Source organism: Octodon degus, unplaced genomic scaffold, assembly GCF_000260255.1.
Source record: "Octodon degus isolate 3935 unplaced genomic scaffold, OctDeg1.0 scaffold00032, whole genome shotgun sequence".
Lineage (NCBI taxonomy): Eukaryota > Metazoa > Chordata > Mammalia > Rodentia > Octodontidae > Octodon > Octodon degus.
Window position 1 is genome coordinate 7,734,821 of NW_004524608.1, and position 16,044 is coordinate 7,750,864.

Sequence of the window (16,044 nt, forward strand, 5' to 3'; positions counted from 1 at the left end):
TCTCTCCCTGTCCTGCTCTGTACTCCTACAACACTGGTGTTGGTTCAACTCATGGTGTCCCACAGGTCCCTTTGGCTCTGATACTTTCTTCAATCTTTTTTCTTCTTGTTCCTCAGACTTGAAAATTTCCATACTCCTATATTCACTGATTCTTTCTTCTCTTGGCTCAAATCTGTCTTTGAAGCCCTCTGACAAATTTAGCATTTCAACTACTGTGCTTTTTTTTTTTCCACAAGTTTTTGTTTAACTCTTTTTAGGCTTTTTACTTCTTATTTGGTATTTCCATTTCACTCCAGTATCATTTTCTTGACTTTGTCCACATTTTTCTTTTACTTCATTAGTCATCTTTCAAATAGTTGTTTTAAAAAGCCTAAACCAAAAACAGATCAAAGATCTAAATGTGAACCTAGAAACAACCTGCTGGAAGATCGAATACGTTAAATTCTTGAAGTCAGAGGCATAGGCAAAAGCTTTCTGAATGGAACACCAGTTGCACAAGAAATAGTTCCACACATCAAGAAATTTATTATATAAAACTAAACAGCTTCTGTACAGCAAAGGAGACAACAAACAAATGAAAAATAGCTTACACAATGGGGAAAAATTTGCCGGCTATCCCTCAGATGGAGGAATATTAACTAGAATATGTAAGGAACCCAACACTGTAGGCTTTCCAAAATAAAGCACTCATTAAAAATGAACAAATGTAACAAATAAACACTTCTCAGAGGAAGTATAAATGGCTACAAAATACATGAAAAAACATTCATTATCTTTGACCATTAGAGAATGGGAGATTCAAACCACACTGATTCCATCTTACTCCCCCCAAGGAATGGCTGTTATCAAGAAATTAAATAATAACCAGTGCTTGCAGGAGAAATGCTACAGCAGGAAAAAAGAAACACCCCTCATTGTTGGGGGGAATGTAATCTATATAACCACCATGGAAACCAGTATGAAAACTACTCAAAAAACTAGAAATTCCATTTGACCTAGTGATTTTCCTTCTAAGTATCTTCCCAAAAGTGCTGAAGTCCTGATAGCGCAGCGACACACGCAGACCCATGTTCCTAGCAGCACAGCTTATAATAGCTAAAGGTAGGAAGAGCCAATGCACCCATCAACAGATGAATGGGGTTTAAAATGTGGCATTTCAAATTGCTCAGCAGATTAAAGCACCTGCAGGCAGGTGCAGGGGCTTGGGGGGTCCAATCCCCAGGCCTGCCTTGCCAGCCCCGCCCCTGGGGCGTGCTGAGACTGCAATTGAGACTGGGTGTGGTGGTGCAGGCCTGTAATCCCAGCTCTTGGGAGGCTGTAAACAGGCAGATCACTATGAGTCCGATCTAGCAGTGAGACCCTGAACACCCAGTAGACCCCTCCCTAAAATATAAACAAGTAAATAAGTGGCATTTATATACATGGAGTACTGACCTGCCATGCAGAAGGAAAATCAGAATCATTCATAGGAAGATGAACCTTGAGATCATAGTGTTAAATGAAGCCAACCAGAGAAGCAAGTTTAAGCACTACATGACTGTTCTGGATGAGAACCCCCCCCAGTAAATGAAGATCAAATAAAGGTTAGATAGCAGGAAGTAGGTGAGGAGAAGAAGATCTGCATCATTTAACTGTGCCGACGCCTTTTAGGAACGTAATCGTTGTGTTTTGCGAGCATGTTATAACAAAAATGAAATAAAATAGTGTTTCTGTTGTCATTGCTATTAAAAGTCTTAGTTATACACATCTGACTTACTGATATGTGTGTGTGTGTGTGTGTGTGTGTGTGTGTGTGTGTGTTGAACTTTTGCCCAGTAACTTTCCTGAGTCCTCTTCTTGATTCCAAAAGCTGATCATTGGGGTCTCCTGTACTTTCTCTACAGGATTACATGGTGTGCAAATAATCTATTGCTTACAGAATCTACGTGTCCTGCGAGCAGCAACGTTGGGCGTCTTTAGCTAGATCTTCTTTCAATTGCAGTATCGCTACCCTCACTTGTAGTTATGGCATTTGCCATAGTCTTGGTTGTAGAGATTTCTCGTCAAGTTAAGGAAGTTCTATTTTATTAACCGTTCGCTTATGATGTTTATCAAAGTGTGTAGTAAATCATATGCTTTTTATATTTTTGAAATGTTTATAAGGTTTTTTTCTCTGTTAATCTATTAATATGGTAAACTTTGGTGCACATTTCTATGACTAACCCATCCTTACATTTACAGGAAACACTCCTCCTAATAACGGATTTTAATCTTATAAATTTCTTGACTCACTTGTTAATATTTTATTTATGTTTTACCATCTATGACCTAAAATGAGGACTAGAATGTAATTTTTCATCCAGATTGAGTATCAAGATTTCTATAATCTCATCAATATATCAATAGATTTTTCCCTCTGTCTGTCTGTCTGTCTGTCTGTCTCTCTCTCTCTCTCTCTCTCTCTCTCTCTCTCTGTTCTTTGGAACATTTTTAATGAAACTTAATCCATGTCTATCTCACAAAGGATCAGAAATTCATGAACAATAATATTGCTTTTGTGTTCTAAATTTGAACACATATGTTGTCCAATTCATAACATGGTACTTTATATCTTAGAAAGTTATTATCATTAACATAAAGAGAATATCCGAGATTATCTTTAGGTTTAAATTCCAGGAATATGCTCAAGGAACAAAATCGATCGAAGTAAATTAATGTAAGAGAAAGAATAAAAATCAAACCCCAATGTTGTCTTTACTGTTATAAGCTTTTTAAAGTAAAACACCATCACAATCTGCACTAAATGGTAAGCAAGTTACTCTTCACATGCAGAAGTCTTCCTGACAAAGCATATTTAGAACATACTAGAAAGTTAGTCAGCTTTCAGATTGTTACAGTTGTTAGTACTGTCTGATCTCAGTCATTTTCTAAGGAGGATCAACAGCTTGTTTTCCCCACTGAGGCTGAAACTTGACTAGTGCTTAGAACTGCAGTAACGGCCATGGGGCAGCAGGTGGCAGCAGCGCCCACTCAAAGAACTGGAATTGGAGCGGGTCGCACGAGAGCAAGAGGCCCTCCCAAGGGCTGGCTTCTCTAGAAAGTTCCTTGTGACCACAATTGCTCCACTCATAGGCAGGAGGAAGGAAAGATAATATAATGTATAAATCCCTCAAACTTTTGGAAGAAAGGGGATTTTCTTGTGTCGTCTTTTTCTGGGAATAATTTGTTATTTATGAGAGGTGGCTTCAGTCTTTGGAATTCCTCTTCTCTAAATTTCCCAAGGGCTGAGAGATGGCTCAGTGGAGTAAGCACTTCCCTGGCAAGCGCAAGGACCTGAGTTCAATCCCCAGTTCCACCAAAAAATAAATAAATAAATTTCCTAGTGCTTTCATGTCTTCTAGGGTACTCTCTCTGCCCTTCTCTTCTATCTCCACACATTTTTTTGAGACAAACTTTTCTAGAAAAGTTGGTCATGCTTTTAGACTGTTTGGTATTATCTGTTAAATAAGAATAGATAATAATAAAATAATAGTAGGTGCTAAAACTAATGACCATCTACTGAGTGTGTTCGGTGTCTCTTCCAGAAGTTTAACATGCTTTGTTTCACCTGCATAATAACTTGATACTATTGATAGACCCATTTTACAGATGTAGAAATTGAAGCATAGAACAGTTAAGCATCTGGCCTAAGATCACCCAGCTAGTAAGTGGGAAAGCCGGAAGAATAATACAAACTGCTTGACCTGGCCCCTGTGCCCTGTTACGGCAGTGAGAAGGTGTTAATCAGACCGATCCCGGTGATCCCTGCAGATACAGAATGGCTTGACTCCAGTAGGCTACGGAGTGCCTGGAGTTATTTAAAGTGCGCATACTGTGTGGCTAAAACTCCTTTTGAGAGCTGTAACCGCAAGTGGAAAGTTGAGGCCCCTGACAGTTCAACATGGAAAATATTTATACAGTAGACCAAGAAGGCAAAGCTCCACTTCTTCACTTATCTGTGGAAACTTGATAGATTACATCACCGCTGGGAAACTGACTTTCCTCATGTGTTAAGTGCTGATAATACTTGAATACTGCTGTAAAAATCAAATGAGATAACAGAGGACATGATACACCCTGGACTGGTATTAGTTTGTGGCTTCCTCCCTCAATAAATTACATTTCCCCTGAGTAGATTAAGCCTATAAAAATAAAGAAATAAGGGCTGGCCAAATAGCTCAGTGGATTAAAGCACCTGCAAGCAGGCACAGGGGCCAGGGGTTCGATCCTTGGGCCTGCCATGCTGGCCCTGCCCCCGGGGAAAGCTGAGACTGCATTTGAGACCCGGTGTGGTGGTGAGTGCCTGTAATCCCAGCTCTTGGAAGGCTGTAAACAGGCAGATCCCTATGAGTCCATTCTAGTAGTGAGAGCCTGAACACCCTGTAGACCCTTCCTGAAAATACAAAAGAAAAAATAAAGATGTAAAGATTAGTAATTAGACATTATCAAATATGTATCTCCCTCAATAGATATCTCAAGTAAATACATAATAAAAGTTTGCTGTTACCCGGATGAGCAAATAAACAAATTCACAAAAAATACATTATCAGTGGGTAGTTTACATATGTAAAAACAGAATCTGTCCAAATATTAAACATGCATTTTAGCAGACAAGGGTTGAAATAACACTGAAATTTATTACCTGGAAATTTGTTTACCATTAAGTAAGATTAATGGAGGCTCCTTAATTTCTGGCATAAAGATACTCAATTTTTATTTGTGATACCATTTTTCATTCTCTAGTACGCTAATGTTTGCATGTGTTTAATAATTTTTCACATTTCCTCCTCTAGACCAAAAACAGAAGATGCCTGGGTATTTGCGAAGCCCGATGCCATTCAGGCTGTTGGAGTTATGTCTTTTGGTGAGTCATGGCTTTGAGGGTCCTTGCTCCAGGTGCAGGCATTTCTCATTTCTTTTTTTGGGGGGGTGGTTGATTTTTCATATTTTAGGGAAGGGTTCTACAGGGTGTTCAGGGTCTCAGACTCCGTAGTGATCTGCCTGTTTACAGCCTCCCAAGAGCTGGGACTACAGGCATGCGCCACCACGCCCAGTCTCAATTAGAACCTCAGCATACCCCCGGGGGCAGGGTCTTTTTTTATTTTATTTTTTTCATTTGTGTATTTGGTACAAGATCTCACTAGCAGATTGGACTTGGAGTGATCCTCCTCTTTTCAGTCTCCCCAGCGCTGGGATTACAGGCATGCGCCACCACGCCTGGACTCGGTCACCGTTCTGCACGCTCCGGAAGCAGGGCTGGCGCGACATGCAGGATCACGGGTCAAACCCTGATCCCTGCGCTTGCCAAAGCAGGCACTTAGTCCACTGAGCTATCTTGTCAGCCCTTTAAAAAGTACTGTTTCATATTTATATCTGGGTAGCAGATCTAAGATTTAGATTTCTTATTAGCAGGATAGGATCTAGTTTTGTACCAATGTAAACTTAGGCTCAAAGTTTTCTCACTCAGCACTAAAATTTACTTCAGTTTGAGGAAGTCTATTTCCCTTGCAGAAAATGTATCATGATTATCATGTTCATTTTCTTTTATTTCTTTTTTTTTTTTTTTTGAAAGGGAGTGATTATCTTGAGTCTTAACTTGGAGATATAGCCAGTGCTAGAAGCCTCTTCAAAACCTTGTATACAGAGTAGTGATGTCTAATCCCATTCTGAAATGTCTAATCCCATTCTGAAATGTCTAATCCCATTCTATATCTTGGTTGGCAAAAAATAATTGTGGTGTTTTTTAGATATTTAGTAGGATGGTGTCTCCATTACTCTCCTCTTGTTGCTGGGACAAATACCGATATTCAAAATGAAGGAAGGAAAGGTTTATTTAGCTCACAGTCAGTGGAGGTTTCAGTCCATATTCAATGGGCTCCAGTGCAGAGTGGCACATGGCAGAGAGCAGCCATTCATGGCTGCAGAAAATAGCGTAACAGCAAGAGCAAAAGGGCAGGAGCAGTGGCAACCACGGAAACAGGGAGCAAGTCTGTCTCCCTTAGGCTGCATTCAGGCTGGGTGTAGCACTCACACCCTTAATCCCAGCAGCACTCATACTCTTAATCCCAGTGGATCATGAATTAATCACAAAATCTAGAAGTCTGCCCCATGAGTGCATGAGGTTTTAGAGAGACAACTAGGCACAAACCATAATATGTGGGAAGAGTCACTAGAGGAAGAAAATGAACAAGAAGTTTGGGTCAATCAGCTTTGTATCAAGTATAACACAAAAGTACTATATAAGCTTGATGTGAATTTCTCATTCCTTGACAAAATTTTTTAAAGTGCTTTCTAGCATGTTTAGTAAATTAATATAGCTGGAGTTTATCTGATGATCTTCTAAAGCAGCATGTATTTTTTACATTTTCAGAATTAAAAACTCTTGAACTTGCTTTAATAATGCTTTTTTTTTTTTTAATTACAGCTTTAATTTGCCACCATAACTGCTTTTTAGTGTATGGCTCTTTGGAAGAACCCACAGTAGCCAAGTGGTCACGCATCATCCACATGTCCCTCCTGGTGTCTGTGTCTATCTGTGTGCTCTTCGCTACCTGTGGATACTTGACGTTTACTGGCTTCACCCAAGGTAAAATGCAAGCGTCAGTGACATCAGAAAATTGGGTGTTCCGGAGATTGGGACCAGCATAACGAAGGTTCTACTCTATTTCAGTTAATCACTCTTCCAGCCATTTTCTACTGTTTCTCTTCTTCACTGTTTCCTTCTACCTGGTTAAATTAACTTTGTACCCCACATTCTCCTCTCCTGTGCTTTCACACTCAAGCCCTGCAGCTGGTGCTACACACAACTCAGCCACACCTTCCTTCTCAAAGGTACCAAGGGTCTCCCCATGCTCAGAGCTGGTGATCCTGGTGCCCCTGTACCCTTCTGAGTACAAGAGTAACAGCAGTGAACAGGTTTTGCTCAAATTGTCTTCCCTTAGAAGAAAAAGCACTGCTATACTCATTGCTATTACTTTCTCTTTGTAATATTGGGCTGTCAGAGAGAGAGAGAGAGAGAGAGAGAGAGAGAGAGAGAGAGAGAATAAAACAGTACTGAAACAGAAAAATTACAAGTGACACAAAACTTCACTTCACAAAATAATACAAATTTTACAATATTTGTTGTAATGCCCGGTGTTGTCTTCCGCCCAGTTATTCCTCTGTTCTCTCTTTGACTTTGCAAATCCCCCGCCCACCCAGATGCTTAGGTCAGGCAAGCTGCCTGCTTTTTTCCCCAGCAAATTCTCTGGATGTTCTCTTCATTTTCACCCTAGCCCAGACCTTTCTTTTCATCTCCAGCCTGTGGGGCCTTTCTACTTAACTGACCCATTCTTGTCCTAAACCCAAAATATCCTCTTCCCCATAAAACCAGTTCTTGTGCTCCTTCCTCCAAAACTGCTTCTCTTTCCTTGTATTTATTCAGGCCCAACAACAGAGAGGCCCTCTCTTTTATTGCCTTTGACCTGTTCCTTCCATCATCTATATAGTAGATTCAGGGTAGTCTGATAGCAGGCTAAATTTGGTCATGCATATTTTCACTGCTTTCGAAGTTCTAGTAATCTCATTTGACCTTCAAACAACCCGCTGGAGGTAAGTGGAATAACTAGTTTTACCTCCTGCTTAAGACACAAAAAGGTGAAGTAGTTTGCCCAGGCTGGCCGAGACAGACTAGAAACAAGGATTCTGGTGCCTAGGGCTAATTTTCTTTCCAGTCTCTCTCTGACGCCCCTTTTTCGGCCACCCAAGACCCACTCACTCACTCCAGTTGTTGCTCAGTTCTGGCTCCTGTTGGCTTCATTGCTTGTGACACCAGGATACTCTTGGGAGAATGGCTCCCTGGTTTTAAACAGAGCGCATAGGTTACTATGGTCGTGCACAGCGATTTCTGAGGAAGTGACAGTAGATGGCTTAAAAAATGATCAGCGTCCTACCAGTGCAGTCAAAAATACAATACCTGCTTGCCCCAGTAGAGTGCAGTTACAAGTGACCTTGAAAGTCCTGATAAGAACTGTGCTTCCAAACTCTGCCATGTATCTTTATTGCTGCGTAGCTTGCCAAGATGAACGGCCTAAAAGCCCTGCTCTGCTGAGGACCTTGGCTTTTAAATGCCAGTTTTCAAAGACATAAAACTTTTGGGGGAGTCACACTTTCCCAGTGTCTTTATCAGCGATGGTTGCACAGATATAATTAAATATTTATCTAGCAAAGTTTGTTTGATGTGGTTTTGGTCTTTGTTCTACCCTTAGCTGTAATTCTCTCACACATACACATAGGTTCACTCTGAAATAAGCTGACATTGTTTCTCCAGGCCATTTCTGCTTAGGCAGAGCTGGTCTTGTTTGTACAAAACACAAGCGTGTTTTCTCCCCTTTTGCGGGAGATACATTCCAGCCTGTTCTTGACATTGAAAAGATGCATGGCTACTTACAGGGGAAGGTTTGAGAATGAGGAACTTCAGTTGTTTTTTCTGTGGTTGTTGTTTCCCACCTGCCGAAACTTTTTACTTCAATTTTGAAGCAGTTCTCTGCAGCAACACCTTTATGGTATAATGTCCTTCCGCCCAAAATGGGCATTAGGACGTAATGGGCATCTGCTCTATGTGATGGGTGTGGGGGTCATTTAAAGCAAGTCTTGGAAAGAGGCAGGTCAATTAGAGTGTTCAGCTATTTGAAACACTAATGAAAAAAATCACAGAGTTATTATGTCCTTTGTAAACAGTATTATAAAATACATTACTTTGATCTAATTTTCTATTAAGTTTTGTTGGGAAAAAAAAAAAAGCAACTGCAGCTTTCAAGTTGAAGCATGAGAGAGTCAGGAAACAAACAGGCCCCCAAATCCATGTTTCTGAATGAACACGTGCTTGTCACAGACATGTCTTCGGTGCCCTTCTGAGATGCCTGCGTTTCTTTACAGATTTCTAAAAACATATACACTGTAAATGAAGCTTATATGGCCTGTTACTCACTTGGGAACTAATTACATATATGGCTCTTCTGGCATACAGCCGTACTTTCACAGTCTAGAAGCAGTGCAATGGTATGCAGGAATATCAGGCGATGTCAAAGGCAACATGCGCCTGGAACTCCTTGGCTGTGTCTTGCTCCTACAGGGCAATGCCGGAAACTGCACTCCCCATACAGACTGGTCTGCTCTTCCTTTCTGGACTGTCCATGATCTAAGAATAGCATTTCAAAGAGAATCTGTTTATTTTAACAAAGTTCTTTTTTTTTTTTTTTTAATAATGCAGTCATTTACCAGAAACAAAGACCAGAAGCAAATATATATTGCTGATGCACAAGAATTTGGGAGGGGGGTGATTCTGGTGTAAGAAGACAATAGATAAAGTATTTTTAGACAAGGAAAAAAAAAAGTCATAGGACTGTCCTGCTACAATGCTGTATATGGTTAGATTTCTAAATTTCTGTGCAAAAAAACATAATGTTTATTCCTATTTTTAATATTTTTTTCTTCGCATTCTGTATGGATTTAAAGTTTAACATATCAATACTTAATGGAAAATACCTATTCCATGTTATGTCTAACATGTTTGATATTCAGACAGATAGTGAGGTTAAGCTCAACTGCCTATGTTATAGAGTAATAATAACATTAAGCTTCTCTTCTGGAGGGTTAACAACTTAAGTTTGCAGACCAAAAGTTAGAGAAAAGGAAGGGTTGCAAAGACAGCCAACATTTTGGCCCTAGCCTTTCAAGATCAGTAAGGTCTCAGGACATAGGAGAACTTGTACTATAAAATCCTGTAACTCAGTGGTGTCCCAAATTTTCTTTTTCTTTTTTAAAAATAATTTTATTGAGAAACATATCAATGAAACAGTTTCAAAACCAATTAGTAGGACAGTTTCAATAATTAATACATTGCATATTGTTGTCTTCATAGTGGTTATTCATAGTACAAGATGCTGACATGATATCCTGTCTATAAACACTATTCGTACAAATCTTTCTTTTGATTGAATTAAGAGAAAGTAGCTGTATATCTATCCTAACTATTTTGAATATACAGCTACGAAATGGTCATTCATTTGGATCCCATTTTTTAGTTTAGTTTTATCAGATATGGGTATTCCGTTGTCATTTAAAATATTTTAGGTGCATGAATTAAGCAGAATATTCCAGTATAGCCCAATAGTCCATAATAGTAGTAGGTTGACTCCCAAAATTGCTGTACAGATTTAATGCAATCCCTATTAAACTACCACCAACATACCTAACAGATCTAGAGAAATCGTTCCTAAAATTTATGTGGAACCAAATTTTCTGATCAAGGAGATTATGGGACCACAGAAGAACGTGATCAATGATGTAGTGTGCCTAAGGAGAGTCACATGAAGAGAAAACATTCTCTCAGGCTTTCATAGAGACCAAATTAGTCAAGCAATGGCCATGACTCATCCACATGGCTGAGACTGACAAAGGATCTGCAAACTATGGTACAGGTTTTCAGGATAAAGTCCTGAGGGAATTTGACTGACCTTGTCAGATACGAAAGTTACATTTCTTGTTATATAGGTCTTGATTTAACTTGGTCTTAACCATCCAGCAGAAAAGTACAAAAACAAAGTATGAAAAGTAAAGCCATATTAATATGCTGAGCTATAAAAGGCTCAAGTCAACAACTTCTGACATTGCCAGTCCTATGGATAACCCACTACTATTATGGACTACTGGACTATATTGGATTACTCAGCTGAATTCACATACCTACAATATTTTAATGGCAATGAAATACCTATATCTGACAAAACTAAACAAAAAAAGGGGATACAAATGAAGGACCATTTTGTATCTGTATATACAAAATAGAATATACAGCTACTTTTAATTCAATGAGAAGAAAGATTTGTACTAAAAGTGTTTGGACAGGATATCACATCTGCATCTTGTACTATGAATAACCACTACAAAGACAACATTATGCAATGTATTAATTATTGAAACTGTCCTACTAATCGGTTTTGAAACTGTCTCATTGATATTTGTTTCTCAATAAAATTAATAAAAAAAGCTAAAGTGTTTTTAGTAGTTGATACAAACTCAAAACAAACCTACTAAAATGAACAATGAGGAAAACTGTTAGTGTTAAATTTATCTTTGAGTAGAACATATATAAGTTTTAATATCAGTAAATAAATAACTCTATGGTTATTGAATACAAGAAAGTTATATTTAAACCAGGCTTATCATCTTAACTAAATAACATGGCACTTAGAGAACTTCACTCATGTAATAAGTAGCATCTACTTCGTTACTACCTCAAATATCCAGTATCTCATAAGTGAATGTATTTTATGCTATTCTCAGGAGATTTATTTGAAAATTATTGCAGAAGTGATGACTTGGTAACTTTCGGAAGGTTTTGCTACGCTATCACTGTCATCCTGACATACCCAATTGAATGCCTCGTGACGAGAGAGGTAAGCACAGTTTCTTTTCATTAGTTTATCCAAGTGATCTCTCCATCATGTTTATAGAAGAACAGTAAATATTGCATTTCTTCAAATACCTAAGCACAAGAAAAGTGATACAATTTCTAAATTTTCTTTTTCAACTACAAAGTATCAGAATTTAAGGATGAATTTATGTTTCCATGTTTGTCATTTTTTCAGAAATTGAATTTGAAAATTACATTGGTGGTTTGATTCATGTTGCCATAAGCGCACATATTTATATACCTACATTCCAAACTGAACAATTGCCTTCAGTATAGCCAAACTAAGTGATTGACCTCTTTTTAAAACATAGTTATGAAGAATTTATGTACCAAAAATTATTTTTTTTGCACAATTGTGTAATGCTAAGATATTTTGTAAGTGTGCATTAAAGACACTATAGGTCAAGGGCTGGCCAAATAGCTTAGCAGATTAAAGTGCCTGCAAGCAGGCGCAGGGGTTGGGGTTTGATCCCCCATGGCGCTAGGAGACAGCAACTGAGACTGGGCATGGTGGTGCACGCCTGTAATCCCAGCTCTTGGGAGGCTGGAACCAGGCAGATTATTATGAGTACGATCTAGTAATGAGACCCTGAACACCTCGTAGACCCTTCCCTAAAATACAAAAAAAAAAAAGACACCATAGGTCTGATTCTAACTGGTTTTCTTTTTCAAAAAAAGGACATGTTCCATGAGAAATATAGTTTTGTAGACATATTTTCTTTATATATCTATAGAAATACATATATACATGTGCATTTACATGTAACACAGAGTTATACATAATGGTGTAACTATGTGGTGTATATATATTGCATTTATAAATCAGCTCAGGATTATGTGACAAACTTGGGTTTGTGGAGAAAGATTAGCTGAAGGAGAACTAATACTTCTGGTGTAAGATTGGATGACACGGCTTTGTCAGGAGTCCCTTGGCTGTCAGCTACACCTGCACTGCACCGGCTGACAGCGAACTGTGACCCTGCCTCACAGTGGGTCCTCCAGAGTCACACTGAAGGGCGGACTCATCGGATCTGCTCCTCGAGGCTGCGCACACCACGCCCTGTGGGAATGTGGGGACAGGTCTAGTGTGTGAAGCCAGATGTCTCCAGAGCCCTGGTACACAAGCCAGCAGCAGGCCTCTGAAGGCGGCCTCACGCCTACACGCTCGCTAGGTTTGGAGCAAGGAAGAGGACAAAGGTGTGGGAGAGGGAAATGTCTCACCAGAGCTGCGTGTGCCCAGTATAGTGAGGAGCTGTGCTCACTGACCGTGTTGCTCCCAGGCCGCTCTTCTACCCTGACTAGAAGTAAATCAACTAAGGGTTATTTTTAAAATTCAAGACCTTTCAACCATTTCTAACTATTGTTAGATGCAGGAAATGGTCTTCCTCCAGTGTTTGCCGGTGCATTAAGTTTAGTTCTGATCTCCAGGTTGGCGAGAGCAGAGAGCTCAGTCGGGAGTGATTTCTGGTAAGCTGCGTGTAGCCTGCCTAACTCGCGTCACCTGCGAGGCTTGTCTTCAGTGTTTGCCACTTGAGTTTCCTCTTTAGTTTCCCTGACAGGAAGAAAGAACTAAATCAAGATCTTTGCCATAGTAGCAAATATAGGCAGAAGAATGTCAATTTGTGACCAAAAAAAAAAAAAAAAAATTCCAATAGATCAAATAAGAATTTACAACTATATCCAGATCTGTCTCACTGCCTCCTGCAAGAACTTCCTTCCTATCTCATGTAAGTATGTGTACACACAGATACACTTTAGCATAATCACAAACATTTTTGCTCTTTGGTAAAATACCCAGCTACATACATAGAGGGAACAAAAAGATTTGTATCCCAATAAATAGCCCTCAGAAGCCTGTCTTGTTACATTTTTAGTTTCGTGATCTGATTTTAAAGGCATCTACATAGATTGTAAATACGATAATGCATGAAGAGATGTTTCAAATTATAATGAGTTATTATTGTCCCCATTAAATCTTTAAGAGTCACCTGATTTGGCCTAAGGAGTTTGACCTGTCCAGGCAGAGCACCTGCAGGGCTGACCGCCACACACTCGGGGTCTGCCCTCCAACGCTTGCCCCTCTGGTCTTCCCTGCGGTCCCATGTTGTTCAGACTCTGCTGTTCTTTTCCTTAGCACACACTCTTCCGGTTCTCCTCTTTTCTCTTTCTTACTTTGCTGCCTCAGCTTGTAATTCTGCCCCAAATCGTCTTCATGGTGCTGTCCTCACCCCTGCCAAGGTAAGGCAATCTAGAAAAGTGAAGCCTCTTGTAACTGTGAATTCCGTGTGATCTTCGTCCTGTCACACACTGATGTCTGTTTCTTGAGAACAGTTGTAGGCCTCCTCTTAGGACAGTAAATCCACAAAGCAAGAACATCGAGGAATTTTTGTTTTGCAGACAGTATCATAATGTGGGATATACTGGATAGATGACTATCAATTGATTATCTGATTGATTCCTGATCATGTTGAGGAAAGGCATGATAAAATGCACCTAAATTATGGGATTTTATTTATGCAGAATTAATTTATTCATCCAGCAGAAAAGTATAGAAATGAAGTATAAAAGTAAAGCCATGCTGTTATGCTGAGCTGTAGGGGACTCAGGTCAACAATTTCTGACATTGCCAGTCAAGCGGAGGACCCAATACTACTATGGACTACTGGACGCTTTTAGAATATTTTGCTGAGTTAACACACCTATAATATTCAAATGATGGAACTTAACAAAAAAAAGGGATACAGATGAATGTCCATTTTGTATCTGTGTATTCAAAGTGGTTAGGATAGATATATAGTTACATTCTCTTAATGAATAGAGGGATTTGTTCTAATAGTGTTTGTAAATAGGATATCATGTCCGCATCTTGTACAGCAAATAACCACTAGGAAGAGAGTATGCAATGTGTAAATTATTGGAACGGTCCTACCAATTTGATTTGAAACTGTCTCATTGCTATTTGTTTCTCAATAAAATTATGGGGAAAAAAAGAATTAATTTACTTCCAGTAACAGAATACTACTACCTTTAATCACTACTACAGTTAAAAGACAGTGTGGTAACTAACATCTCTGTTAGAGGTCAAATAATTCAAACAGTGGTCATACTTTATTTTAGTAGATACCATGTTGAGTTTAAGAAAAAGGATGAGATGACTTGCCAAGGACTTGCTTATACTTTATTGAGACACTGACATGACGTGCTCTGGGGTGTAGTACAACGTACCAAGTAGTAGCTCTACAAGGAATGTAGATATGTCAGCCAATGTATAACTATGTTGGGATCAAAATTCAGAGTAACTTGAAATTTGGTAAATTACCTTATTGGTGACATTTGATAGAGTCCTAAGTGTTATTGTGAAAAACTCTGCCAGTAAATTCTGTACACTTCAATGGTAACTTTGAAAATAATTTGTTTGTTTGATAGGTAATTGCCAATGTGTTTTTTGGTGGGACCCTTTCATCAGCATTCCACATAGTTATAACAATGGTGATCATTGCTGTAGCCACGATGGTGTCATTGCTGATTGACTGCCTTGGAATAGTTTTAGAACTCAGTGTAAGTACATGTGACTATTTATTCCTCCACTTAAAAAATTCCTTTAAAGTTCCCGTTTAATATAAGACATGTTTCCTTTACTAAAAGTGTCACTGCTGAAGTGGAATGAAAATGTGTTTATAATACAATACCAAATATTTGTAATGATGACACTCTGCACTTTACAGGGCTGTACTTTTTAAAGCAGTAGTTCTCCAGTGTAGGTTGTTGGGGAACTCTTCCTCCTCCAGGGGACATTTGGCAGTGTGTGGAGACGTACTGGGTTGCATGACTGGGCTGGCAGTGTTAGGGGCACCTAGTCAGAAGAGGCCAGAGGCACTGCCAACATCCCCAGCACATAAAAGAGCCTTTCATCGCAGTTGTCTGATCTAAATAGTACCAGTAATGTAAGGCTGCACATTTTACTACTATAATATTTATATAATATATCACATGTAATATAATATATATATATTCATAAATAAGATAGAGCTGGAATTTTTCTTTGCTGACTAAAAATATGTCTAGTGGGATTCATGACCCAACTTGCTTTTTCTTTAAGTATTTCATTCACCAGAACTTTCTTTTGTAGTCTCTAATGCTACAACCCAAATGTAAGTTTCTGTCATATCACATTTTAACTAATCTTGGTTCTTTTGTTGTTATTTTGTTCTGTTTTTATTTTTTCTTCTTTTTGCTTGAACTACCACATAGTTAAGCTCTCTTCTCAGCTTATCAGCATCCTGTCCCACAAATTTCCCATTTTCTCCTCAGAGCAAGTATCAGCTCTGTTGCTATAATAACCTGACCCACATCTTTGAGGAATGATTTCTCATTTACTTCCCAAATCTATTCAAACTTTGATAAACGTAAGTACACTTCATTAGTTCTTTATCCTTTATCTTAGCTACTTTTCTTTCTTTCAATAATTATTTTCTGCTCCAAATTTTCTGATCAAGAAGATTATGGAGCCACAGAGGAATGTGTTCGATGATGTAAAGTGAGCCTGGGGAGAGTCACATGGAGAAAAAAAA

At 38.9% G+C, this 16,044-nt stretch overlaps 1 protein-coding gene across 1 annotated transcript in view; it reads left to right on the forward strand.

The window, feature by feature from the left end:
* The window catches only part of Slc38a11 (solute carrier family 38 member 11), a 53,959-nt gene that overhangs the window by 28,274 nt on the left and 9,641 nt on the right, over positions 1–16,044 (forward strand). Inside the window, exons 8-11 of the mRNA XM_004629972.2 lie at positions 4,812–4,882; positions 6,443–6,604; positions 11,344–11,456; positions 14,900–15,031. Coding sequence (XP_004630029.2) covers positions 4,812–4,882; positions 6,443–6,604; positions 11,344–11,456; positions 14,900–15,031 — 478 coding nt within the window. The remainder of the gene's footprint in view (positions 1–4,811; positions 4,883–6,442; positions 6,605–11,343; positions 11,457–14,899; positions 15,032–16,044) is intronic.